This window comes from Oncorhynchus clarkii, chromosome 17 (assembly GCF_045791955.1).
Source record: "Oncorhynchus clarkii lewisi isolate Uvic-CL-2024 chromosome 17, UVic_Ocla_1.0, whole genome shotgun sequence".
NCBI lineage: Eukaryota > Metazoa > Chordata > Actinopteri > Salmoniformes > Salmonidae > Oncorhynchus > Oncorhynchus clarkii.
In genome coordinates, this window is record NC_092163.1 from 15,681,936 (window position 1) to 15,709,254 (window position 27,319).

Genomic DNA, 27,319 nt, shown 5'->3' on the forward strand with positions numbered 1-27,319 from the left:
GATCAGAATCCACACCATTCTGGACGGCTGATTCTCCACTTCTCTCCTCATACAGACTCATGTGAGAGCAGAGCGGTGAGAGAGTGCCGTGATTGGATGGCGATGGCCAACGAATGTGTCCCCTCGCCCCATCCTCCTGTGTGGTGTCAGCAAGTGTGTCCGTCTCACTCTGTTTCATTACCCATCAGCCGTTGTGTTTCTGTCTGTCAAGCCCATCTCACATGTATTGGGTTCCAGTTGTCCCTCACTTTTAAAATGATTGGTTTGTTTGTCACTGTGCAGGGCCTCACCACGGCACAGACACCACTACAACAGGGAATTCACAGTTCACTGGGTGGACAGCTCAGCTCGGCACCTTTCACCCCGGGTTCCTTCTGACTGAGAATTCAGCTGTACAGTGCACAACACTTACGGCGAATGCGGTTGTAGTGACCAACTGCTTAGTGATCATATAGTCATCTAAGGATGTAATCACTGTCTGCAGAGTGCACTGTATTCAATTGGAATTCTCCAATTCTCCGTCTGGTTCCAAGCTATTCAGCTACAGTACCTTCCTTGTCTCACACACAAATCCAACTGCATATGAAATCGAATTTGATTTTGATTGTGTTTAAGTACTTTTACGGGTGTCCTTAGTCCTTATATAGGGTCAGGGGTCATTCCAACTGTCTAGCTAGGAGTTAGATTAGGGGTCATCTACTATATAGGTTTCCATACTACTCATTTTGAACCTTATAAAGATGATCTAACTTAGTTTTTCTCACATTGTCTAAATTTGCTGCCCAAACTTGGCCCCTGCTTTTACGAACTGGCTGAGTGGTTCCATCGAAGCATGAGAATATTGGAAATGGCCCCATATGAGAGTCCTAAATGGCACTCTATTCCCTATGTGGAAGTAGCGCACTGCATAGGGAATAGGGTGCCATTTGTGACACAAACAAAGTTTTCATTTCGGGTGCCGAAGGAAAGTGTTTCCCATCGAACGGGTCGACCTTGGGGGACAGATCTGCTTTCAAACTCGGTAATGACATCTGACACAGTTCACTCGCCTGCATGCTGTTACAGAAATGCATTTTGGGGATCTAGGAGAGAAGGTCTCTGAAAGTCTGAAACTGAAGACCCCGGCCGAACATCAGGGGGGAACGTTTTACTGTAACTTGGTGTAAATTCACGTGTAGATTTATTTATGGGTAGTACCTGTATCGGGTGAATCTCTGCATGAATTTGTGTTGCTCCATGATCCGCCTCTCATCCTCATCTAACACGACAGTTGGAAGATTAGATTGACTGAAGGGTACATGGTTGCTGGGATCTCAAACCTAAAACAGCTACGCTAGGAGATTGTGGAGAGTGCCTGCTGAGTCAGAGAGAGAGAGGAGACAGAGAGGCAGATTATTAGATATGAAAATGCATGGGTATACTCCCAAATTAGGGCTTGACATTTTTTTTTATGAGAAACTGTCACAGTGGTTCAGATATTGATAATGACAGACTCATTTGGGAGGAGTGTAAATGATTGTATCTATTCATTCAGGTATTTGGAAATGTAATTGAAATGACTCAAAAACTCTTAGGGTCGTTTTCCCGAACTCAGATTAAGCCCAGTCCTGGACTAAATAACATTCTCAAAGGAGAATTTCCATTGAAAGTGAATTATAGTCCAGGACTAGGCTTAATTTGAGTCTGGAAAAAGTGGTTCTATCTAGAACCCTCTATGTAGGGTTCTTCAAAGAACCCCCTGTATACGGTTCTACCTACAACCCTCTATGAAGGGTTCTATCGAGAACCCGTTTATCGTTGGACGGTTCTTTCTAGAACCCTCTATGAACGGTTCCACCGGCCGTAAAATGTTATTATTTATGACAATACATTACATATATCATAAGGCCTTTCTTTGAGGGCCTAGTTACACCCAAGCACATTGGTGTTAGGAATCTCCTGGTTTACAGGCCACATCAGGCCTTCAAGTCACATTATGCTGGCTTGCAAAGTGATGTGTAATTCCTATTGGAATCCAGCCAGAGTTATGATATCAAACAAGTGGAATTGTTAATCACCTGCAACCTGCATTCAGAATGACTGATAGGGTAGGGAAGATTCAATACTGAGACGACCTCAATCATCTAAACTGGAACAACCATCTCAGTAACGGGTGCAAATTGGATGTTTAGAAAACGATGTTATTTATTTTTGTGTAGCATAAAATTAATCAACCAATCAATGTACTTGCAAAAACACAGATATTACAGTAAAACAAACAATTCTGAAAATCTCCCTGCAATAGAGCATGCTGGGAAAATTATATATGGTTCTATGTAGAACCCTTCTTGCCTTCCAAAAAATCCTTCTTGCCTTCCAAAGAATCATCAAAGAATCCTTTCTTCCTTAGAATGTTAAAGGTTCTAGGTAGAACACTTATCCTTACAAAGAACCTTTGTGTGAAAGCGAAGTTGTGCATCTCGCTCATCGCAATATCTGCAGTGCTGCTCGAGACAACATCCTTTCGCTGAGTTAACCAATCAACTTTTCCTGTCCTTGTGTAGCTTTGAAGAAAAAGCTTGATTGCCCACAGAACTACGTCAGTTTGGTAAGTTGTCCAACCATAACAGTCATGTGGTTTGACATAATTCATATAAAGTCATAAACCAAATATGACTTGTTGTCAAATGACGTGAACCAATTACACTTAATGTGTGACACAAGTTCATTCATAGTGTGACTTAAAGATGCACTCCGGGATCTTAAGCACAATAAATTCAAATCTTATTGCACTAATTGGATTTGTAAACATATCACACAAATTGCAAAAATCGTATGATATATCATAAAAATTGCTACATTCGTAACATATCACACTATTGGATGATGTGACACACAAAAAAATGGGGACCACTTTTGGCTCGTGAGCACCACTTTCAAAACTAGTGGCTGAAATTAAAAAGTTTGAGAGTGCATCTTTAAGGAGTTAAGGACACATAAGGTCATAAACCAAATATGACTGACGGTCAAGTAATGTGAACCAATGACAAGTGCCTTCTCATGAGTGGCCAGATTCAAATAATGAATTAGTCACCCTTTAATCCAACTAAACTGTAAATGGAAGTGTGAAGAGTAACAAAAAGACAATCCAGAGAGGGCTGAGTGGGTCTCCAGTGTATTGGAGTGACCATGCACTCTCTCGGTCTCTCTAAGTGTCTTCCTTGCCAGAATATTAACCTAAGAGTGATTGGGCTAAGGCAATTCAATTAAGACAAACCCCCCACTTGTGGCCTACTAGGTGGCCATTTTGCACTTAACCAAGTCTTAATTGTGTATTTGATCCTGCTGATGACTGTTGGAAGTCAAACAGGCTTTCAGTGGGGTCCTGAGATAGGTGGGGTTGGCCATGCCAGGTAGGCCATCTTGGATTATATGGTGTTATTTACTGTGGTATCATGTTGGGAGTGCAGAAGGGTGATGCTTTGGGATGATACACGTCATGAAAGATAGTTGAAGTCAATGACACTGGGGCGAAGTGATGATTTTAGTGAAGGAGAATGTCTGAGAGAATCATTATGTTACAACGCCCCTGAAGGAAATGAGAGACTAAACTTTAAGAGCTTATTTTGCGTACTGGTGGCACTTCAATCAAAGGCATTAATGTTCAAATAATATGTGGTCACATAAGGCCTATGCTGCCACTTTAAAGTGCTACGAAATAATGTTTTGTGATAAGAAACAACTAGGTCTACAAATATGAAATCAGGCCAGGACTACACAGATATTCGAAACTGTCAAGTAAATGTTTTGTTTTTTCTAATATTTAAAGTATTTTTAAAAAGCTGTTAATTGTCCCTTTAAAATGTATGTTTTTTCTTTTACTTTGTGGAAGGTATTTGATGGCAAATGCCAAATATTCCAACGTTTGTATTTTTGTTTTTAAATCTATTTTAATTTCAATGTTGCTCGATGTGTATCCTTTCTGTGGGAATATGATCATTTTCAAAAACATTTTTGAAATACTGCCCCTCTTATCACCCGATCAAGTATGTTTGTTCTCTTCTTCCAAGAAATGAAACCGTCTTTAATGTCAGTGGTTGTGCCTCCTTCCTGCAGCTATGCACTGGACTATGAAAAATATTTTGAGGACAACTGGTTAAGTGGAGTTAACCGTTCCCTTTTCTCCCCGAGGTAGCTTCCTTTTTGATCCCGCCGAGGCTGGCGCCTTCCACAACACAACTTGTCTGGCTTATTAAATCGTTTGACCTGAAGAAAAAACGCCTGTTGCTTCTCAACCGAGCCTATTGTAAACTTTAAAAAAGTCCATGACAGCCTTTAAATTGGCGTAATGCTGTGTGACAAACAGTCATAGCAAATCGATGTATTTCTCCATTATGTCTGTTCATAAATGTTTATATGACTTTTAATATTTGAATGAGTTTCAATTTATTTGTATATTTGTGTATTTCCTTATTTTTTGTCATTTCTCCTATTTTATTTGAGCCTATTTAATTCTTTAGAAGGATTCCTTTATAACCTTGCATTCTTCTGTATCTTATCACAACGTTCTCGGGTGCGAAATTAATTAATTTAAAGGTTCCAATAAGTGCTCAACTAATGGATGTAAATACTCATGAGGCCTCCCCACTGGTTAATTGCGCTAAAATTGGTCTACTTTGTGTTCCGCGGAGACAAAAAAAAACCTTGAGCTATCAATGCACCAGCTCCGCACGGGGTCTGTATGATTAAAACTTCTTGTTGCTTTCAAAGGCCCTCTTGATGTCTCTTGGAAGGCAGAGGGCCAATGGGGACGGAGGAAAGGAGAGCTGGGAACGTCACGAGGCCGAGTTGAGACGATGATTGGACGGCGCGGAGAGGGGAACACGTACTGCCCTTTTATAGACGACCCCATCTAGTGAGTTGAGCTACTGGGCAATATTCTGACAGCGAGGACAGCACCAGACGCTATACTCTCGCAAGCGATTCGATTTTCCTGAGCTGGCCAGGCGGAGGTGTATGGCCCCGTACCCCTTTGAGATGAATCCCGTTGGCCTACCGGGGTCTCCGTCCCACGAGATTAAACTCCACCAGAAAGAACAGTCGGATACGGAGTGTGAGGAACTTCAACCCAAAGATATGACAACCGACAAAGGATACAAAAGTAAGACGAGCAGTCTTCCATTCAGCGTCGAATCATTGATTTCCAAGAAAACAACCTGCAGGACTTACTATTCTTCTCCCTCTTCGGATTCGGGTCTCGTTCAACCGAAGCCTGTGGCGGCGGCGGTGCAGATCACCGAACAGTTTTCTCCAAGGACTTTTTACGTAGAGAGGAAAGTTTCCCCAGAAAGCTCGCAGAGCGTTTCGGACTGTCAGAATGACGACAATCAAGATTTTTGTGAGAAAGACCAGAGCACTTGGTTCCAGACTTCATCTTTCTCGACTCCCCCCCGTAAGTCCCTGCTAATTAGGCCAACTATTCCCTATTGTTTGTCTATTATACTAATAATATATTGCAGTAGTTTCTCTATTATTAGTCTTATTATTGATGTATTAGATCGTTATTACCTCACATAGTAGATCACATATGTTGTCATCAGTGTGGTCGTGCCTGTCTATCCAAAAATCTCTAGAATTTGCCTCGAAATGTCCCTATATCAGTCTAATAATACAATGTAATTACGAGTAGCCTGATAGGTCTAAACTCTGCACCATTAGACAAAGTTTGTCATAGGCCTATTTTTAGAATTGGGAAATTGGTAGGCCTATCCATTAAAAGCCACGGTGCAGGAATAAACCTTATGGCAATGTCCTTAAAATGTATACGTTGTTTGGTGAGACTAATTGTGAAGAAAAAAATACGTTTTATTGTCACATAGGCGCTGTGAAATGTGTTGTTTTGAAGGGTCAGCAGTCCTTGAGTTTTTCATTTAATAACAATACTTTTTAATTTATTTGTCCCCCCAGGAAGCTTAAGTCCACCTCCATGTCCTTTAAGGAAACATAAAAACAACCGAAAACCTAGAACGCCTTTCACTACCTCCCAGCTGCTCGCTCTGGAAAGGAAGTTCCGACAAAAGCAGTACCTCTCCATTGCAGAGCGAGCCGAATTCTCCAACTCCCTCAATTTGACCGAGACCCAGGTCAAAATCTGGTTCCAAAACAGAAGGGCTAAAGCCAAGAGACTTCAGGAGGCCGAGTTGGAAAAGTACAAACTGGCGTCGAAACCCATGCTACCTGCCTTTGCTCTGCCATTCCCCCTGGGAGCGCACATGGGCTCTCCATCTCTCTATGGACATTCTAACGCCTACCCCAGGCCCACTTTACCTGTTCCGGGACTCTTCGGTGGACCTGTCACCTATGGAATGTATTATTTGTCTTGACCTAGATTGTGTATTTACATTTGAGAGAAAATTACATGTCATTTGTATGTCTTCAAACATGGTTGCAACACTTAACTTTACTCCCTGTCTGAAACATGGATATATATTTTTTCCAGAAAGGCAAAATTTCCCAGAAAGCCCATAGGCCTATATTTGTCTACGCGACAGAGATCATTTTTAGATATATGTTGTATACGCTCATTAAAGTCAAATAGGCCAATACTTGTGGGACAATCTAGGGTTCTCATGCCTAGATATGCTTAGCCAAATGTTGGCCACATTGTTGATTGAAGGATGGTGATTGCAAGATCATTTTATATCAAAGGCCTGTAGGCCTTATTTTGTATATTTCCGATAGCGATTTCTGATAGTTGAGCAATTATCAATGGCCAAGTTGTTGATGCACGTGAGGCCTTAAAACACAACCCGTTTGCCACTTGCAGCGTGTGTAATTGATCACTAGATCTATACATTGTTTTGTATCCATTTCGATTATACACAAAGGGGGGAATTAACATTAAGTTTATGTAATTTAACAGGACTAGACAACGGCAATATCCTCGTGCATAATATATAGCCCTGTGCGCCATGCAACGAAAAAGTACTTAAAACAGCCTTATTGAAAGTGCCTTCAAATACCAACTAGGCCTATTTTGAGCTCTCGAAAAGCTTACTTGAACTGTAAAATGTCTGTCATTTGTTCAACATTGACGATTTTTCACACTCAATTGTACGTGCATACAATTATGAAAAATCATGACCGACAGAATTATGCATGTGTACATTTGCCGCATTTTTTCCAGTTGCAAGCTCTGTAAATCCGGTTGATTTTCATGGTGTGAAATATTACTTTAGAAAACAAATGTGCATAAACGATTTGTACTTTTTCACTATGAGAGGCCTTAAGACCAATTACAAATGGGATATTTGTATGATATAAAATTGATTTTATTTTCAAGAAATATAAATAATATCATTGTAAATAGTGTTCACGTGTCCTGCAACTCTGATGGAAGAAGACGCAGGAATATTGATATTTATTAAATATCTCTGTATCTGTACTGTGTACATACATGCTCTTATTTTAATTATTCACTTATACCTGTAAAAACTGAGCTCAGTAAATAAACATTATAATTTAAACTTCTGTTGAAATGCTTTTGTCTCGGTCAATGAACACTGATTACACGTATTACACCACATGGTGAACATCAAGATTGAAAGGGAAAATTGACTTGACAGGAACCAATGTAGGTCTACATTTTCTCCTCATTTTCTCTTCATTTGAAATGTGAGAACAATTTCTAATTTCAAGGTTCAGTATTTAGCCTCCATCTATTTTGAATAAAATGTGTATAATTCGTTCATCTATGACGACTGAAATTGTAAATTGCTGCAACAAAAACGGCAAAAAGTTTTCTTGATACTTGCAATGTTTAAACGAACAATATCCTTAGGCTATATATATGTTTCTTAACAATTTAATTGTTGTGCGAATTAGGCCTACTTTGACAAGAAAAACGGAAATTATAGGCTACCTTCACAAGACTAGACTTGTGCGGCTGTTGTAATATGCCCATCACTACCACCATAATCATACGCTTTCATAAGATTTTTCCTTGATATATTGTTTTATTTGTGTCTTGTGGCCATTTGATAAGCTAAACGGTAGTTGAAACTACCAATGGCGTTTGGATGCTATGGTTGTTTTATTCATCTGTCATATTAAACACAATAACAGTAGATTTCAACCACTATTATTCAATCTATTTCTTAACCGTTGTATCATCAATGACCAAGCATTTCGTATAGGCCTACTCAACAAGTGATCATTGTGGTCTTCATTTCTCCCATGGTGGTTTAGGCTACACTTTTGAAATGATATGGCATTTTTCACCACCAAGTAGCCTAGGGAACTTTAGCGAAATTGGGAGGATGTTCAGTATTTCTGAAATATGACAATTTCCAAGAAACCCGTCGTGATTCTGGAGTAGTGCGTAAGGGTCCTCATGTTGGAACCACCTCACACTCCAACACGGTAGTAGGCGATATACACTCATTATTTGTTTCCCGACCAATGGATGCACCAAAGAAATATAAGCACTTCCACAGCTGCGCAGTGTGGGTAAACACATGGACGTGTTCGAGGTATTTTGTCAATTCAAGTATTGTAAATAAAACGTTTTTGTAGCCATGTCATTTCTGGAAATATTATACCATGCAACGTGTGCTTGTCCTGCACGGCATATAATTATAACATTTTCCACACGTAGGCGTTCGTCTGAAATCTCATGTGTTTGCATTCCGACCATGGCTGTAATATTGGTACTAACAACTTGCAAGGTTGTCGAACGTTTAGTTTGCAGAGTTAGCATTGAAAATGCAGTTACGTTTTACATTAGTGCTTGCAATGATTAAACAGCGTTTTGCTCACCTGCAGAAGAAATATACAATCGTTGGCATGCTTGTACAATTCAAGACATGTGGCTGTTTCGAGTGTCACCACATTGTTTCTTGACAGCAGTACAGCTTGGCAAACCCAATAGCAATACCCAACTGAATACATCACGTGTCTTGGCATTTCTCCTGGGTAAATCCATTTGAATTCGGTCACTTTGACAGCATCCCTTGATTTAACAAAACTTTCCATACATGTTTGTCCATGGAAGAATTGGTCAGAAAGGGACTTTTTGGACCTGAATGCCAAAACATTTAGGTGATAAAGGTACTCAAAGTTGACTAATTTTGCATACCTTACCACATACCATGAGACATCCATGTCGTCATCACTGGAAACGATAAACGGTTGAGTTTAATATAATTTAAAAGCTTGCAAACGGGGTTGTCAAAATGTTTTTTTTTTATACAAAATTGACATTTTAACCTTTAACGTCAATTATCTAAAAACTCATTAACTCTTGATATTTTTCATATTTCCATATGTTGTAGCTTAAACCCCACTTTACATCATCTGATGTTTTTGTGTTGTGCCGGCCATTGTTTGAGACACAGCATGCTCTTGAGTACACAGGGTGGGTGTCATTTCAATCATAGGTCCATTCTATTTCTATTCCTTTACACCAGGGTTTTCCCAAACTAGGTCAGGCTAGTCATATTTTTGGAGGACGCGTGACTCGGCCTTTTGTCGAGCCGGTTGGGGAGTTGCAGCTATGAGACAAGATAGTAATCACGAAATTGGGGAGAAAAAAAATGGGTAAAAATAAATAAATTGTACTCCCATTTTAGTACATTTCTCAGCCGAAGCATGACACCCACACTGTATTCAAGAGCATGTTTTGTCTCAATCGATGGCGGGCACAACACTAAAACCTCAGATGATGTAATAGGCTCTAAGCTACAACATATTAAAACATGAATGGGTCTAAACTACATCTATTTTTGGACTTATAAATTAATGATATGTACCCATTGATCCTTGAAGAACATAACTTATAAATGCCTCATTAGCTTAATTCAACTGTTGTACCCCTTCAGAACCCAAAATATTAGATAGTTTTACAAAGAAAATGTCAACAAACACTATATAGCCTCAAAACATGGTTAAAAGTATAATTTGGATATCATGGATGTTGCCTGTTCATGCCCTCTGTTCCGGTGTGCGGATGATTCTGCCATTAGAATAAGGAGAATGTTGAAAAGACCCTAAGCAGCCAACTATCTAAAGTCAGTAAGTGGTTATCTGACAACAGACTCTCTGCATTTAGGCAAGAGAGAATGTATCCTGTTTGGTTGCAAACACAAAGTGAGAAAATCTTCCAACTTCTCAGTCAAGTGTAATGATGTAGCGGTGAGGGAAAGATGCTATGTTACATACTTGGGATGTTAACTGGACCAACACATGACAGGTGAACTAATGGTTCTGAAGGTCATAAAAGGTTTACTCCAGGACAAAGTGTTTTGGCAAGAGTAGCCATGTTTCTGGATACGGAGACTATGAGGACCCTGACAACATCTCCGATCCAGTGCCACTATGACTATGCTTGTATCTTATGGTTCAAGCTTCAAACGTCCCAAAACAAACTAATGAAAAGTATCCTCAAGCTCAGCTGTAGGACGCACATTGGTCCTAATCGTTTCAGGAAACTGAACTGGCTTCCGGTTTATCTCTGGGTGGTGCAGATCGAACTGTTGATGGTTTTTAAAGTTATATGTTGGACTAGTAACCCAAAGGTCGCAAGATCGAATCCCCGAGCTGACAAGGTACAAATCTGTCCGTTCTGCCCCTGAACAAGGCAGGTAACTCACTGTTCCAAGGCCGTCATTGAAAATAAGAATTTGTTCTTAACTGACTTGCCTAGTTAAATAAGGGTAAAATAAAAACATTTAAAATACATGACCATGGCCTCGGTTACATGTCTGGTTATTTTAATTTCATTAGATGACCTCTATACCAGGCAGTGTGTTGGAGGAAAAGGAAGGCCCTAAAAATTGACAAATCATCCAGCCACCCTAGTCATAGACTTCTCTCTGCTACCGCACAGCAAGCGGTACCGGAGCGCCAAGTCTAGGTCCAAATAGCTTCTTATATAAGACTCCTGAACAGCTAATCAAATGGCTACCCGGACTATTTTCATTGCCCTCCCCCCTTTACGCTGCTGCTACTCTCTGTTTATTATCTATGCATAGTCACTTTAACTCTACCTACATGTACATATTACCTCAATTACCTCGACTAACATGTGCCCCCAGTACATACCGGTACCCCCTGTATATAGCCTCTCTACTGTTATTTTACAGCTGCTCTTTAATTATTTGTTATTTTGATTTTTACTTAACACATATGTTTCTTAAAACTGCATTGTTGGTTAAGGGGTGATGAGTAAGCATTTCACCTGTTGTATTCGGCGCATGTGACAAATACAATTTCAATTGATTTGACTCTCATAGCCATCACACCAAAGCCAACGTTGGCAATGTCAGACCGCTGCGCTATAGGAGTATGTCTGGAAAAAAAGCAATTTCCTTAACACTGGTGCAGAGGAATGGAATGGTGTACCATATAATATCAATTCCTACGTTAAAAGTCCCCAAGATACACCTTAAGAAATGGTTTATGGGCAAAATGCTTTAAAACTACAGGCTTAAAGAAAGTATAATTGTTTTCAATGAACGTTACATGGTCATCTATTTTATTCCTTTTACGGTTTCGTCCCTATTTATGAGATGTATTTTGTTTCCATGTTCTAATGTTGTGTATACCACAATGGAAATACGTTTAAACTTTTTGTGTCAATCCTCAGTGACTTTAATGGCATGGTACTGTATCTACACGTGTGGTTGTATTGTGTTTTAAAATGGTAAAATACATCAATGGGAAAATGTGTGTGGAAGGTCTCGTTCAAATCAAAAGGTGTGCGGGCAAAAAGTCATGGATTTACCCTCCTTTGCTGCTACTCTCTGTTATTATCTATGCATAGCCACTTTAATAACTCTACCTACATGTATATAATTACCTCAACACCGGTGCCCCCGCACATTGACACACTGACTCTGTACGGGTACCCCCTGTATATAGCCCCGCTATTGTTATTTACTGCGGCGCTTTAATTATTTGTTATTCTTATCTCTTACTTTTTGTTTGTATTTTCTTAAAACTGCATTGTTGGGTAAGGGCTTGTAAGTGAGCATTTCACTGTTGTATTCGGAGCATGACAAATAATATTTGATTTGATTTGAAGATGCGTAGCGATGCCATCTCTGCCAAGTCAGTGGCACTCATTTACCAAATACTTTCAAATACAATATTAGACAAAGAATATCAACTCCCGCAATTGTACACTTTATACATGATCTAATAGCAATATTTTATTTAATAGCAATATTGGACCAATGGGGCAATGGACTCGTGTATCTGTTCCATTATGGCTGTGAGCGCACAGTCAACGCCATTGAGGCCATCTCCATGATCTTCTACTACCACTATGAGTTGGTAAACAAACTGAATGGTTGCACACTGCCACCTGGATGTGTTGTTTGAACAGATATAAAGCCAAGGGGTTGGCGATGTATACTCATGTTTGCTAATGAGTATAATTCATTCATGGGCTGATTCCTCTTGATGACCCAGATGGAATTATATGAGCCTTCCTTAACCCATAGGATGTTCCACCCAGTTAACCACTTCAAAATGTTGAAAGTCCTCAATGGTGCTGCCCAGGCTAAAACAGGATTTTGAGCACTAAAGTCCTCTGTCTCGATGGGCAGTGCATGGTCAGGAAAAACGCATAGCCCTAAATGTTAGGCGTATTTGACTTTATTTCACTCTGTTCATCTCTGAAATGTGTGTCTGTCTGGGCATTTTGCTCTGAGGTAATGTTATCTTCCTATCCCTCAGAATACAAATTCAGTTGCCTACTTGGAGGCATCCAAGGCCCACATCTTCCATTATTCAACACAGGTGACCATCCAATACATGCATAGAGTAGAAGACTCACTCTCACTCTCTCTGACACACACACGCTGCAAACTGGAGTGAGAGTACATACTGTCCTCACTGTTCTCCCTCTCCCTGTCTTCTCAGCTGGAGAAGTGGGGGGGGGGGGGGGGGCAGGACCGAGTTTTAGAAACCCTCTCCTAACCTGCCACGTTAATTATCCTAACCTGCTGTGTAATACTACCTAACCTGTTACGAAATGTCACTTCTGCTTGTCAAAACCGGCAGCCTGCTTTCAGAACAGTGTGAGTTTCCACTAATGCGATACACATGTAAAAGATATGTTCCAGGTAGAATGTCCCAGATAATAAACGCTATTGTGTACTGACAAGTTTTTACCACTGGGTGGCAGTATATGTATGTATTTGGCTGCAGGTTGAATGTGGCACCTAGACTCACATACCTAAACTCAGCAAAAAAATAAATGTCCCTTTTTCAGGACACTGTCTTTCAAATATAGTTTGTAAAAAAATCAAAATAACTTCACAGATCTTCATTGTAAAGGGTTTTAAACACGGTTTCCCATGATTGTTCAATGAACCATAAATTTAACCATAAATTAATGAACATGCACTTGTGGAACGGTCGTTCAGACACTAACAGCTTACAGACGGTAGGCAATTAAGGTCACAGTTCTGAAAACTTAGGACACTAAAGAGACCTTTCTACTGACTCTGAAAAACACCAAAAGAAAGATGCCCAGGGTCCATGCTCATCTGCGTGAACATGCCTTAGGCATGCTGCAAGGAGGCATGTGGACTACAGATGTGACCAGGGCAATAAATTGCAATGTCCGTACTGTGAGAAGCCCAAGAAAGGGAGACAGGACGAACAGCTGATTGCCCTAGCAGTGGCAGACCACGTGTAACAACACCTGCACAGGATTGGTACATCCAAACATCACACTTGCGGGACAGGTACAAGATGGCAACAACTGCCTGAGATACACCAGGAACGCACAATCCCTCCATCAGTGCTCAGACTGTCCGTAATAGGCTGAGAGAGGCTGGACTGAGAGCTTGTAGGCCTGTTGTAAGGCACCAGACATCACCGGCAACAACGTCGCGTATGGACACAAACCCACTGTCGCTGGACCAGACAGGACTGGCAAAAAGTGCTCTCCTCTGACAAGTCGTGGTTTTGTCTCATGGTCGGATTCACGTTTATCATCGAAGGAATGAGCGTTACACCAAGGCCTGTACTCTGGAGCGGGATCGTTTTGGAGGTGCAGGGTCTGTCATGGTCTGCGGTGGTGTGTCACAGCATCATCGGACTGAGCTTGTTGTCATTGCAGGCAATCTCAACGCTGTGCGTTACAGGGAAGACATCCTCCTCCCTCATGTGGTACCCTTCCTGCAGGCTCATCCTGACATGACCCTCCAGCATGACAATGACACCAGCCATTCTGCTCGTTCTGTGCGGGATTTCCTGCAAGACAGGAATGTCAGTGTTCTACCATGGCCAGCCAAGAGCCCGGATCTCAATCCCATTGAGCACGTCTGGGACCTGTTGGATCGGAGGGTGAGGGCTAGGGCCATTCCCCTCAGAAATGTCCGGGAACTTGCAGGTGCCTTGGTGGAAGAGTGGGGTAACATCTCACAGCAAGAACTTTCAAATCTGGTGTAGTCCATGAGGAGGAGATGCACTGCAGTACTTAATGCAGCTGGTGGCCACACAAGATGCTGACTGTTACTTTTGACCCCCCCCCCCCCTTTGTTCAGGGACACATTATTCAATTTCTGTGGAACTTGTTCAGTTTATGTCTCAATTGTTTAATCTTGTTATGTTCACACAAATATTTACACATGTTAAGTTTTCTGAACATGAATGCAGTTGACAGCGAGAGGACATTTCTTTTTTTGCTGAGTTTAGTTACCTCGGCTCACGGCACACTTTTCATATTTGCACTAATGTATGAAATGAGTATTGTGAATGATTTAAGTGTTGTTTGTCGTTAGCTGAATTACTGTATGGATTACATTTTAGTCCTTTAGCAGACCCTCTTATCCAGAGTGACTTACAATTAGTGCATTAATTTTAAGATAGCTAGGTGAGACAACACATCAATTGTATAATGTTCATTTACCCTCAACAAAGTATTATTAGTATTTATATAGTATTTTGGGAGGGGGGGGGGGGGGTTTGTTTCAGACAGTTTCAAAAGATGGGCAGGGACTTTGCTGTCCTGACTTTAGAGGGAAGCTTGTTCCACCATTGGGGTGCCAGGACAGAAGAGCTTTGAATGGGCTGAGCGGGAGCTGCCCTCCTGTAGAGGTGGCAGGTTCAAGAGACCAGAGGTGGCAGAACGGAGTGCTCGGTTTAGGATGTAGGGTTTGAGCATAGCCTGAAGGAAAGGAGGTGCAGTTCCCCTTGCTGCTCCGTCGGCAAGCGTCAGGACCTTGAAGATTATATGAGCTTTGACTGGAAGCCAGTGGAGTATGTGGAGGAGCGGGGCGACATGGCAGAACTTAGGTTGAACACCAGACGGACTGCGCCATTCTGAATACGTTTCAGGGGTTTGATGGCACAAGCGGGGAGCTCAGCCAAGCAGAGTTGCAGCAGTCTAGATGGGAGATGACAAGTGCCTGGATTGGGACCTGCGCCGCTTCCTGTGTGAGGAAAGGTCGTACTCTATGGATGTTGTAGAGCATGAAACTACAGGAACGAGTCACTGCTTTGATGTTTGCAGAGAACAACAGGATGTTGTCCAGGGTCACGCCAAGGTTCTTTGCACTCCTGGAGGGGAACACTGTGGATTTGTCAACCGTGATGGAGACGTCTTGAAGCGGGCAAGCCTTTCCCGGGAGGAAGAGCAGCTCTGTTTTGACGAGGTTGAGCTTGAGGTGGTGGGCCGACATCCAAGCTGAGATGTCGGCCAGGCACACAGAGATGCATGTCGCCACCTGGGTATCAGAAGGGGGAAGGAGAAGAGTAGTTGAGTGTCATCCGCATAGCAATGATAGGAGAGACCATGTGAGGACCGAGTGACTTGGTTTACAGAGAAAAGAGGAGATGGCCTAGCATTTTGGATGTGGCATTACCCTAGTTATAGGGCCTTTAAACCATAACAATAGTGATTGAATCAATCATCCCCCATTCAATACTAAATACTGAGGAATATCATTATATTTGATAAATTGTTGCCTTATCTTTTCGATCTAATATACATCTTGGTAGATGTCTGAAAATTCTGATTTTTAAAAATGACACAAAACATTAATTTAATATTATAATGATGGCACCTGTAGAAGGTGGGCAATGTCATGGGCTACATACCCAGTTGATTGAGATGTATTGTCATTAGTTTGTAGTCAGGTTCAAGGATCCATCATAAATATTTTATTAGCAGCTAACGTGAGTGTTCAGTTATCAATATTAATTTACTAAAATCATGCATGATAATAAACATTGTACAGTACATTTTTGATTTGTTGTCTCTTGTTACTGGTTAGTGTAATCGTCAGTCATATACACCTCGCCAATCACAGGTCTATTTATAGCGTCCCCTTCTCAACCTTGCAGCTCGATTGGCTACTTCTCTCATCTAAAGGTAGGCGGGCTATGTTGCGACATTTCATCCCTGAATGCAGATTGGATTAGATATCCACAATATCAGATTGTTGATTGGCCTGCGGCTCGTGTAGAATAAAAATAGGAGGAGTTATGATACAGATAATTTCCGCTATTGGTGTTATTTGACAGTACTGTAAAGATTGACGAGAAACACGCAGTTCAGGTAAGGGCGGTTATTGTTTTCACTTAACAGGTCAATAAATATAATGTAATTGCTAGTGGGAGGTATGTCTAGCTGCATAAATTGACATATGTATGAGTCTTTGTGTTAGAGATTGTGTCACCAATGTCCAGATAGTGCGCGGGCTGTGCCGAGCATGTCAATCAATAAGCACTGTCCCTGCGGAGGTCAAAAGACAGCATCTTTGCATTAACCAGATTCTGGTGGCTTTTCTACACGGGCCGACTTGGTGGAATTCGAAAGCGACTGTATTTGTACATTAAATTAGATTTTTTTCTACGGCTGGTTGGTCTCATCGTAAACAACGATCTAACGTTAGCTGTTGTGTTGGCGTTATCCGTCATCATATGCCACTGCTAACTAGAGGGGACCATAGTTAACGGCTAGCTAGCGAGGTGTATGATGCTTGCCTGCTGTTTCAAAGCGTGTCAACTTAGCTAGCTATACTGTAACCAGGCTACTGAATTGTGGTGTAGAGGCACACATTGTAACTGTTAGCTATGTACCTAGCTAACTAGCTACAAAATAATGAGATTACTTAATTGAGTTCAAGTTTCTAATGGGCTTTCCAGAACATGTTTGGCCCTGTAGTACTGCTAAGGTAGATCAGTGCCTAGACACGAAATTAGCATAACTTCACCAGTTTCATTACCGTACTCTGCGCAAAAACACACCCACGGTTTGCGCAGGTCCGAACGAGAATGCGGCTACATTAGATTCAAATGAACGAGTTGAGGCACGATCGATTTGATGTGGAGAAAGACAACCCTCTCTGTCACCATCAATTCATCGGACAGGCCCTGTCCCGACTTCTCTGTTTACAAATGGCTCTTTATAGCTACTAAAAGGGCCGACCAGGTGATTAATGAGGACTAGTAATGCAACACCACACGCCAGGGTTGCGAATTATGCAACAACTATTTTGACAGACATCCGAGCTGACCTACTATTGCCACACTGTCCTGCTACGGTTCACGCGACTCATGAGCTACTAATTCATGTCACACGAGCTATAAAGTAGTTTTAACCTACACATTTGAAAACGGTAATATGGTTCATGCTAATTTATAGACTTTTTAGAGAGCAACGGTCAAGTCGGGCCCTATGCGTGTGCAGGTTTCTGTTCTCTATGACCCTAGTTATTGCTCATCACAGAAAGTTGGCTAAGTCACAGTTCATGTAGTTTCTGTCGTTGCTGCATTGCCCAACTGCCATGCCACAGTAACGATGCCATCCTTATCTGCAATAAAACATGTTCAAGCCAAATCAGTAAGCCGTGTATTGTTGTATAGTTATCTGAAACGAAGCACGCAAAAAGGGCAAGACCAATTCATTTGAGCAATCTAGTAGGCCTAGCCTATGTTCCAGTCCATTGTCCCCACAGTCGTTTTGTCTGTTCTCTAGGGTCTGACAGGCTGACCCAGTAGAAACAACATGCTATAGGCTGTTGTTGGTGGTGTTAATCCCTGTCCCAGAATGTGCAGTGTACGTAAATAAAACGGGCTTGGTTGTGCTATTCTTGCTCCTGGTGTGAGTGGAGGAGGAATGATGAGAGAGGGAAAGGGAGTTAGTCCATGCCTGGCCTTGGGACATCAACACTGGCAGCATTGTTTTTATGAGGACAATGGGAATAGCCACCCAGCTATATGGAGGAGTTACCGGAGAGTGTGAGAGAGACAGTTCTAGTGTCTGCTTCTGCTAGAGGAGATTTGTAACATTTACTCTTTTCACTGACAGTGATCTTATTACTCTGTAATAATTCTGCTAGCCTTGTAGTAGTAGAGCGCAATGAATGCAATAGAGTTAGCATGGGCCTACGTGTTACACAATAGTGTATATACACTGACAACCCTTAATGTTCACTGAGGTGGCGTGAAGGGACACGGACACTCGCTCTTGGGATCATTGGACACGCAGTACTTTATGTTTGCCTGATTGATTGTATTTCATCCTTCGAGAGCACGTTCTGTCCACGACCAAAGCCTAGCACTGGCAGCTGTGTGTGAGGGGCAGGGAAAATGTCATGATGAGCCAATGGAAACGTGTATGTTTTCCATTCTATATGATTAACCCTGGGCCTCCTTGTTGTCTATACAGCACAGACCAGCAGAGCATGTGATGTTTCCAGAGCCAGACAGTACCGCTTGGCTGGGTGGAATCACGGCTAGGCCTAGTTTACCATGGTATTTCATTAAAATGGGCATTCATAAACATAGGGATATTCAGTAGTTTGGGTACTTACAGTTTTGCTTCAGCAGTTGGTTAAGTGAGTCAAACACAAATGAATGGTGTAGGATGAGAGAGAATAGACCTTGATGCTACTCGTCCTGTTTCAGGTCTGTTTGTGACAGGCTATGCAATATGACAGTCTACTGTCAGCCACTCTCTCGGATTTGATTTCATCCAATGCAGCTCTCGGGGGCGGCAGATAGCCTAGTGGTTAGAGCATTTGACTAGTAACCGGAAGGTTGCTAGATCGAATCCCCGAGCTGACAAGGTAAAAATCTGTTGTTCTGCCCCTGAACAAGGCAGTTAACCCAGTGTTCCTAGGCCGTCATTGAAAATAAGAATTTGTTCTTAACTGCTTTGCCTAGTTAAATAAATAAAGGTAAAATAAATAAAAAAATTGGCCTCTGGTTCCTAGACCATGATGTCATAGATGATCCCTTTAGCTGGAGTTCAAAACGTATATACAGTGCATTCGGAAAGTATTCAGATCCCTTCACTTTTTCCACATTTTGTTGTGGAATTTTTTTTTATCCATCTACACACAATACCCCATAATGACAAAGCAAAACAGGTTTTTAAAAATGAGTATTCAGACCCTTTACTCTGTAATTTGTGGAAGCCGCTTTGGCACTGATTACAACCATGAGTCTTCTTGGGTATGAAGCTACAAGCTTGGCACACCTGTATTTGGGGAGTTTTTCCCATTTTTCTCTGCAGATCCTCTGAAGCCCTGTCAGGTTGGTTGGGGAGCGTTTCTGCACAGTTATTTCCAAGTCTCTCCAGAGATGTTACATCGGGTTCAAGTCTGGGTTCTGGCTGAGTAACTCACTGGGACATTGAGACTTGTCCCAAAGCCACCCCCGCATTGTCTTTGCTGTGTGCTTAAGGTTGTTGTCCTGTTTGAAGGTGAACCTTTACCCCAGTCTGAGGTCCTGAGCAGGTTTTCATCAAGGATCTCTCTGTACTTTGCTCTTTTCATCTTTTCCTCAATCCTGACTAGTCTCCCAGTCCCTGCAGTTGAAAAACATCCCAAAGCATGATGATGCTGCCACCACCATGCTTCACCATAGAAATGGTGCCAGGTTTCCTCCAGATGTGACGCTTGGCATTTAGGCCAAGAAGTTCAATCTTGGTTTCATCAGACCAGAGAATCTTGTTTCTCATGGTCTGAGAGTTCTTTAGTTACCTTTTGGTAAACTCCAAGCAGGCTTTCATGTGCCATTTACTGAGGAGTGACTTTCGTCTGGATACTTTACCATAAAAGCCTGATTGGTGGAGCTGCAGAGATCGTTGTCCTTCTGGAAGGTTCTCCCATCTCCATAGAGGAACTCTGGAGCTCTGTCAGTGACCATCAAGTTCTTGGTCACCTCCCTGACTAAGGCCCTTCTCCCCTGATTGCTCAGTTTGGCCTCATGGCTTGGTTTTTGCTCTGGCATGCACTGTCATCTGTGGGACCTTTTATATAGACAGGTCTGTGACTTTCCAAATCATGTCCAATCAATTGAATTTACCACAGGTGGATTCCAATCAAGTTGTGGAAACATCTCAAGGATGATCACTGGAAACAAGATGCACCTGAGCTCAATTTCATTGCAAAGGGTCTGAATAATTATGTAAATAAGGTATTTCTGTTTTTAATTTTTAATGTTTCTCTAAACAAATTGTGTGTAGATTGAGGATTTCTTAAAATTTGATCTATTTTAGAATAAAACTGTAACGTAACAAAATGTGTGGAAGGGAATGCACTGAACTTTCCCAATGCACTGTAGTAGGCCTTAACCAAATCACATTAGATTGTATGGCTAAATATCTTTCTGTTTGCCTAGCTAGGGTATGTTTGCTCAGTTTCAGTGGGAGTCAATGGAGGTTTGAATGCAAAGCTCGCTGCTTGTTTGTCTGTGCTCAGTGTGTAGCCTGTAAAGACTTTGTTTGGATTGTATACTTGCATTTGTTTGGGTCAACAAATGGGTTAAGAGAGCGAGAGGGAGGGATGGAGATAGGGGGAGAGGGTGGAGGGTCTGGAACGTCTGCTGTGATAACTGGATGGAGTGGGAGGAAGAAAAGTAAAGAGGCGAGATGAAGGGGGGTGGGGGTGGAGTTTCATTGGTCAGGGCTAGGCCTAAATCCCAGGAGTATTAACCCAAATAGGTCTGGGGGGGTAAACCCTCTTAGAGGACCAGCCCTCAGGGAGATGGTCGGGGGGGGGGGGATAGTCCAATGTCAACTGGGCACGGCAGGATTGTCTGTCTCTCTGGATCATGTGTCCCAAATGCCACCCTATTACCTATATGGTGCACTACTTTTGATTAGTGCTCAGTTCAAAAGTAGTTCACTGTGTAGGGAACAGGATGCCCTTTGGGATGTTGCCTGTGTGTCATTGGAGCACTGTTATTATCTCTAACTCCGTTTGGGACTGGGAGAGGATCATGTTGCCAGTTTCAGTGGGGGAGGGGAACGGATGGGGATTGGCTGAGAGGCTCTGCTGTTTATGCATAAACACATATACAGTACGTATCTATAAACATTGCAACCTCTGAGAAAGTTCCCAGGTTTTCCAGGAGTATTCTGGAATTCCTGCTTGTTGCCTCCTGATTCAGGGACTTTTCCAACCTGGGATTTCTGGAAAACCTGGACATTTTTAGGAAAGTAACCAGAATTTTGCAACCCTAAACCTGGACAACCTTTACAAAGAGCAATGAGTCATAATTGCATACTAGAAAGTATTTAGAATAATTTTGTTAGTCATTGCTCCAGGTTTCTCTTCCAAGCTACTAAAAAGCTATTTGCTTTACTGCTTGTGTGTGAGACGTAAACTGTAGCCTGCATGTCTAATGCCAACTTCCTGTTTTGTCTCCTTAAAGGCCATTGATGGACCAGCCTGGTGAAGAGGCGGGGTTAGAATGGGACAGAGCACCTCGGAACAAGAGGGCCAGGAACATGCAGATGCCCCTCTGGAAGTAAGAACACACACACACACACACACACAATCCTGTCCTCTACCACTTACTCGGGCCCCATTGACCTCACCAACTACTACAGTACCGCTTCCATAGAGAGAGAGAGTGTGTGAGGGGATACCTAGTCAGTTGCACAGCTGTATTAATTCAACCGAAATGTCTTCTGCAGTATGTACAGTATCCACCATCTCTCAGACCATATCCAACCTCTCATCAATAATTGCAGCTGAGTCCTTTTCTCTTTCGTCTCTTCTCCTGATCAATAAGCACTGACCGCCCTTCTCCTCCAGCTCAGTCACTGATTGGCTGAGAGCCAGAGTACTAAAAGCCCATTGGCCTTGCCCCATAGTTATACACGATCTGATTGGCCATGTGACCAGTGGTCAACTCAGCCATCCCCTTCTCTCTCTCTCACACACACACACTTTCTATTGCAGCAACACTGTATATAAGCTTATCTCCGAGCTAGGATCTCCACTCCTTCAATGAGTCATATATATAGGGCCTAGTCTTAATCAGTGAAGGAAATAGAACAGGGAAGGTCCGTTTGGCAGGACATCACTCAAGTTCTATGATATCCTTCTGGAAAAAAAGAGTCCTATTGATTTGATGTTAAAGTGACCTCAAAAGACAAGAGACTCTCACTGTAATTTCTCTGCTATGGTCCCCAACTGTGTGGTTGTGTGTGGCATAGGAGTTAGACATCTCTCTTGGCTCTCTCTCACTCGTTCCTTCGGTCTCTTGTATGCTCTCTCAAGTTTCCTCATTCCCTTTTTATCTTTCTAATTTGCTCTGTTTCTTGTTCGCATGCAGGCTACAGCCAGCTGATCACAGCCAAATTAGATTGCATCATGTCTCAATTTAGATCTGTGTTATTGTCTGGTGCAGCAGAGTGAAGAAGTAGCAGTCACTTTTCCTATTATTGGTCTCAGAGCCAGGCTGACATGGGCGCAAGGCAACTAAACCAATATTGACAGAAGGCAATTAGGCTTACTGTATAATAATAATGATCATCATCAAAGGTATTGTTTGGGAGTTATGTTGTCCCATATATTTATATGGAGCTATTTGAGTTAAGCTGGGTAAAGAAGGGAAGGAGGAATGAAGAAGTGGGTTCGGGTGCTGACAAAAGAGGATGTTGAGGATAAATAGTTAGGCCAAACTAAACACATTGGGTGACTGGATGTGTTTAAAAGCCCCTCTGGGAATCGTCAGACCTGATTCAACCCAGATGAAACATTTTTACTTCATCATTCCTCCTTCTCCTCTGCCATTCCTTTGCCTGGGCATGGCAAATCCCAAAGCCTGGATTCCTTTACATGTCAGTAATTTAACTCCGTAACAGAACTTTCCCAGCTCTGGAAAAAGTTCCCTGTCTACATAGTATATAGGCTATTTTACACGGTTGTTCACTTCTTTTTTTTGTCTACCAACAGGAAGGGTTTAATAACATCAAGGCGTTTGTGGAGGAAGAGCTACAGACGAGCATGGTTCGTTCGTATGTTGTGGTCTGGTGTGCAGTGTTTCATTCCATTAAGTCGTTCTAATTATGCTTTAATCAGCGGCTGCACACCTCTCTCTCTGTCCGCCTCTCTCTACATCTCTCTCCCTCTGTCCGCCTCTCTCTACATCTCTCTCCCTCTGTCCGTCTCTCTCTACATCTCTCTCCCTCTGTCCGTCTCTCTCTACATCTCTCTCCCTCTGTCCGTCTCTCTCTACATCTCTCTCCCTCTGTCCGTGTCTCTCTACATCTCTCTCCCTCTGTCCGTGTCTCTCTCTCTCTCCCTCTGTCCATGTCTCTCTCTGTCGATGTGCGTCTCTCTCTCTAGATGATGGGGATGGTGATTGGTGCGGGCATCGCCATAATCCTCATCGCCATCCTCATCTTCTTCATGCTGCGGAGGATCCAGCTCAGAAGTACGTGTCACATTCTCTCTCCAATGTGTTTTCTCCGTTAATTATTAAATTAAATAAATGCTAGCTTCAGGTACTCTAGCGATTGCCCTTCACTTACACCTAAGAACTTTGGGGTGCTGTCCCCGACCCCCGAAGAATTTGGTTGACCGAAAGTCGTCGATTGTGTCTTTGTCCATAAACACTATATGGCCAAAAGTATGTGGACACCCCATCAAATTAGTATATTCAGCTATTTCAGCCACACCCATTGCTGACAGGTGTATAAAATCGAGCACACAGCCATGTACTGTCCATAGACAAACATTGGTAGTAGATTGTCCTGTACGGAAGAGCTCCGTTACTTTCAATGTGGCACTATCATAGGATTCCACCTTTCCAACAAGTTAGTTCATCAAATTTGTACCCTGCTAGAGCTGCCGCGGTCAACTGTAAGTGCAGTTATTGTAAAGCGGAAACGTCTAGGAGCAACAACAGCTCAGCGGCAAAGTGGTAGGCTTCACAAGCTCATAGAACGGGACTGCCAAGTGTTGAGGAGCATAGCGCATAAAAATTGTCTGTCCTCGGTTGCAACACTCACTACTGAGTTCCAAACTGCCTCTGGAAGCAACGTCAGCACAAGAACTGTTCGTCGGGAGCTTCATGAAATGTGTTTCCATGGTCGAGAAACTGCAGAAAAGCCTAAGATCACCATGCACAATGCCAAGCCTCGGCCGGAGTTGTGTAAAGCTCACCTCCATTGGACTCTGGAGCAGTGGAAACGCCTTCTCTGGAGTGATGAATCACGCTTCACCATCTGGCAGTCTGACGGACTAATCTGTTTGGCGGATGCCAGGTGTGGAAGAACTTGAATGGGCTGCACAGAACCCTGACGTCAACCCCATCAAACACCTTTGGGATGAATTGGAACACCGACTGCGAGCCATGCCTAATCGCCCAACATCAGTGCCCGACCTCACTAATTCTCTTCTGGCTGAATGGAAGCAAGACCCGGCAGCAATGTTCCAACATCTAGTGGAAAACCTTCCCAGAAGAGTGGAGGCTGTTATAGCAGCAACGGGGGGACCAACTCCATATTAATGCCCATGATTTTGGAATGAGATGTTTGATGAGCAGGTGTCCACACATACACACCCTTCATGACTAAAAGTATCTATACACTAGGTTTGAATAAAATCAACTATATGTACTGAGCTTGTCTGATGCTTTAAGCACACTGTTTGGTTTAAATAATTAAGACACATGACCCTTGAGGAAGCCAGGGATCAAGATAGCCTAAATCATTTCCTGACCCTCCTGCTCACCTTCGCAGATTCTGCCGTTAAGCTCCCGAAGTTGCCGTTAATAAAGCAACACCAGGGGTCGGCAACCTTTAACATTTGGAGTACCAATCTTAACATTTCTACCGATCTGTGTGGCAGTTATGATTTTCGTATGCACATTTTCGTGAAACAGTTTAATTTAATTTATAATAATCTTTGTATCTCAAAGTCATTGTCATGTGGTTAATCTAAATTATATCGAAATCTAAATGAACATGATACAAATCTAAAAGCAACTATTGACATTTATGTACAAATTGCCTACATAAAGCCAGCAAATAAAAACATTGCAGCCTGCAGGTAGAAAATATCCTGATTTTAAATATAAGTATCCTATCAATTACTTTGGCAATGCATGGCCTGTCTGCAATGAACTTGAAACAATTTATCAACTGTGTCCTGCAGAAGCTCCTGCTAGCAAACTTGTAACATTGTATAAAATACTCTGGGCCCTCAGTTTCCTGCTCTAGTGATCTCGAGACAGACACAGCTGTAGGCTATTTGTGCAAGGGATAAGAATTAATCCAGGTATTTTATGACGTTTCCACTGGATCAGAGCATTAGATGTTTCCCTTTCATGCTGAGTGGTTATTGAAAGGGAGAGAGCTGGAAATATATTTCAAATGCATTGACAAACTATTGTCATTCTCACACTTTTGTTAACGTTCTCTTTGAGGTGAAGAAAGCATTTCTTTGAGAAGCAAAATGGCTTATGGTGAGTGAGTTAAGACCATCAGAAATACTATCAGACATCCCCAAATGGGCACATTTTATAGGCCACCATTAGCGCGCAGGCCAGGGAGCCTAGGCCTACTTCTATATGTGTAATCAGGTGCACGTCCTTACTCAACATTGACAGGTGTGTTCCAAACAAAAGACAATTAATAAATTGACAATTTGTAAATGGAATGAAATGAACCAACTTTTTTCTCACAAGTGTAGCATAGGCTGTGATTACTGCAAACAACGTGTCCACTCCCACAATGAGAACGGTAAACGACTGTAGACATAATAATATTTTAACAGAAATTACCATAAACAAACAGACATTGTAGATTGGGAATTAACGGTAAATGTTGGTTACTACTGGTGATGTCTGTAATGTGGAATTGATAGACACTTAAAATCAAAGGGCAAAGAATTCACACAATTAATTTATGAAACGATGAATGTATACGAAATGGTGGGAAAGAGCCCATTCTGGGGAGAGACATGTATTTTAGCAACACCCCCTTTCATCTTGGACCGTGGCATCCCCTCTGCCTCCTCATTGGATAAGTCCACTGAGACAGGCGCCAATCAGACCGGTTTCTCGTGTGCCATGGAATTTTTAAAAATCCATTTGCAACTGCTCGACTAAAAAAATCTTGGTCGACCAACAGCCTGTTGACCAAACAATTGTCCAGTCAACTAAATGGGGTCAGCCCAATAACTTTATAAAAATATTTTTTTGTGTTAATTTCAGTTTTGCTAGTGAATATATGGTTTTAGCTTACATTATAGCATTGTATAGCGTCTTAAAATGTTCATACGGGTACTTTATCTTACTCACATTGACTTACTGTTTGTGTCCGTGCTCTAGTATCTATATGTATGTTTTAACTTCTCACAGACCTGCAAGCCCAGGAGGCCCCCAAGTATCGATTCCGCAAGAGGGACAAGGTCATGTTCTATGGGCGAAAGATCATGCGCAAGGTTAGTGGCAGTGGTGGGATGCGTTTTGGGGGTTCTAGCAAAGTAAAATGGTACCCCTTTGTTCGACAATGCGTCTTTTTGCCATAGTTGCCCTTTGACCTCTTGCTCTCACAGGTGTCCCAGTCCACCTCTTCCCTGGTGGGCACAGCCTCCTCCTCGCGCCCACGACTCAAAAAGAAGCAGAAAATGCTCAACATTGCCAAAAAGTGTGTGAACACGGTTTACCCTGTCTACTCTACTGATATCCATGACGCTAACTTACTTGGTGACTACAGAGTAGAGAACAATAGTCTGTTATACATTTATCCTCCCGCTTTCTCATCCTTCTCTCCATCCATCCCCCTCTCCTTCCTCCAGGATTCTGCGTTTTAAGAAGGAGGTGCCCACCCTGGTAGCTAAGGAGCCTCCTCCCTCAGTGCTGGAGGCGGACCTTACAGAGTTTGACGTGGCCAACTCCCACCTGCCCTCCGAGGTGCTCTACATGCTCAAGAACGTCCGGTACGTAGGGACTTCTCCGAGTTTCTGCGTGTGTAGAGTGTACCCTGTGTGTGTTAAGATGTTGTGGAGTCCTTATCTATATGGAGGAGACGTGTGTTTGAAAGTATCTAAACTGCCATGTATCATGGGTAGAT

The 27,319-nt window shown here is 42.3% G+C and overlaps 2 protein-coding genes and 1 pseudogene across 9 annotated transcripts in view; 2 read left to right on the forward strand and 1 right to left on the reverse strand.

Annotated features, from left to right (window-relative positions):
- The first annotated feature begins 4,970 nt into the window (after positions 1–4,970).
- Positions 4,971–7,124, forward strand: LOC139370333 (homeobox protein MSH-C-like). 2 transcript variants are annotated; one of them, XM_071109754.1, is made up of 2 exons: positions 4,971–5,431; positions 5,947–7,124. In XM_071109754.1, exons 1-2 carry the CDS (start codon positions 4,996–4,998, stop codon positions 6,360–6,362), a joined length of 852 nt encoding a protein of 283 aa, XP_070965855.1. In that variant the 5' UTR covers positions 4,971–4,995; the 3' UTR covers positions 6,363–7,124. The 2 variants fall into 2 exon arrangements, with proteins under 2 accessions (XP_070965855.1, XP_070965856.1); XM_071109755.1 differs by having other exon boundaries at positions 4,971–5,435; positions 5,951–6,362.
- A 7,849-nt stretch (positions 7,125–14,973) lies between these two features.
- LOC139369350 (uncharacterized) lies at positions 14,974–15,701 on the reverse strand (annotated as a pseudogene).
- Positions 15,702–16,453: 752 nt separating this feature from the next.
- Positions 16,454–27,319, forward strand: part of LOC139370327 (patatin-like phospholipase domain-containing protein 6) — a 34,627-nt gene continuing 23,761 nt past the window's right edge. For 6 of the 7 annotated variants that reach the window (XR_011627126.1, XM_071109733.1, XM_071109737.1 and 3 more), the window contains exons 1-7: positions 16,454–16,552; positions 21,659–21,756; positions 23,193–23,246; positions 23,586–23,673; positions 26,605–26,687; positions 26,802–26,893; positions 27,045–27,185. Coding sequence is in view for 6 of the 7 variants with exons in the window: in XM_071109733.1 (XP_070965834.1) it covers positions 21,700–21,756; positions 23,193–23,246; positions 23,586–23,673; positions 26,605–26,687; positions 26,802–26,893; positions 27,045–27,185 (515 nt within the window). In the remaining variant the exon portion in view is untranslated. Of the gene's footprint in view, positions 16,553–20,315; positions 20,422–21,658; positions 21,757–23,192; positions 23,247–23,585; positions 23,674–26,604; positions 26,688–26,801; positions 26,894–27,044; positions 27,186–27,319 lie in introns of those variants that run through there. The other variant, XM_071109734.1, reaches the window with a different exon arrangement.

Coding starts and splice junctions, on each gene's coding strand:
- LOC139370333 (XM_071109754.1), top strand. CDS start 4,996: ATGGCCCCGTACCCCTTTGAGATGAATCCCGTTGGCCTACCGGGGTCT. Junction 5,432..5,946: donor ATCTTTCTCGACTCCCCCCC/GTAAGTCCCTGC, acceptor TTGTCCCCCCAG/GAAGCTTAAGTCCACCTCCA.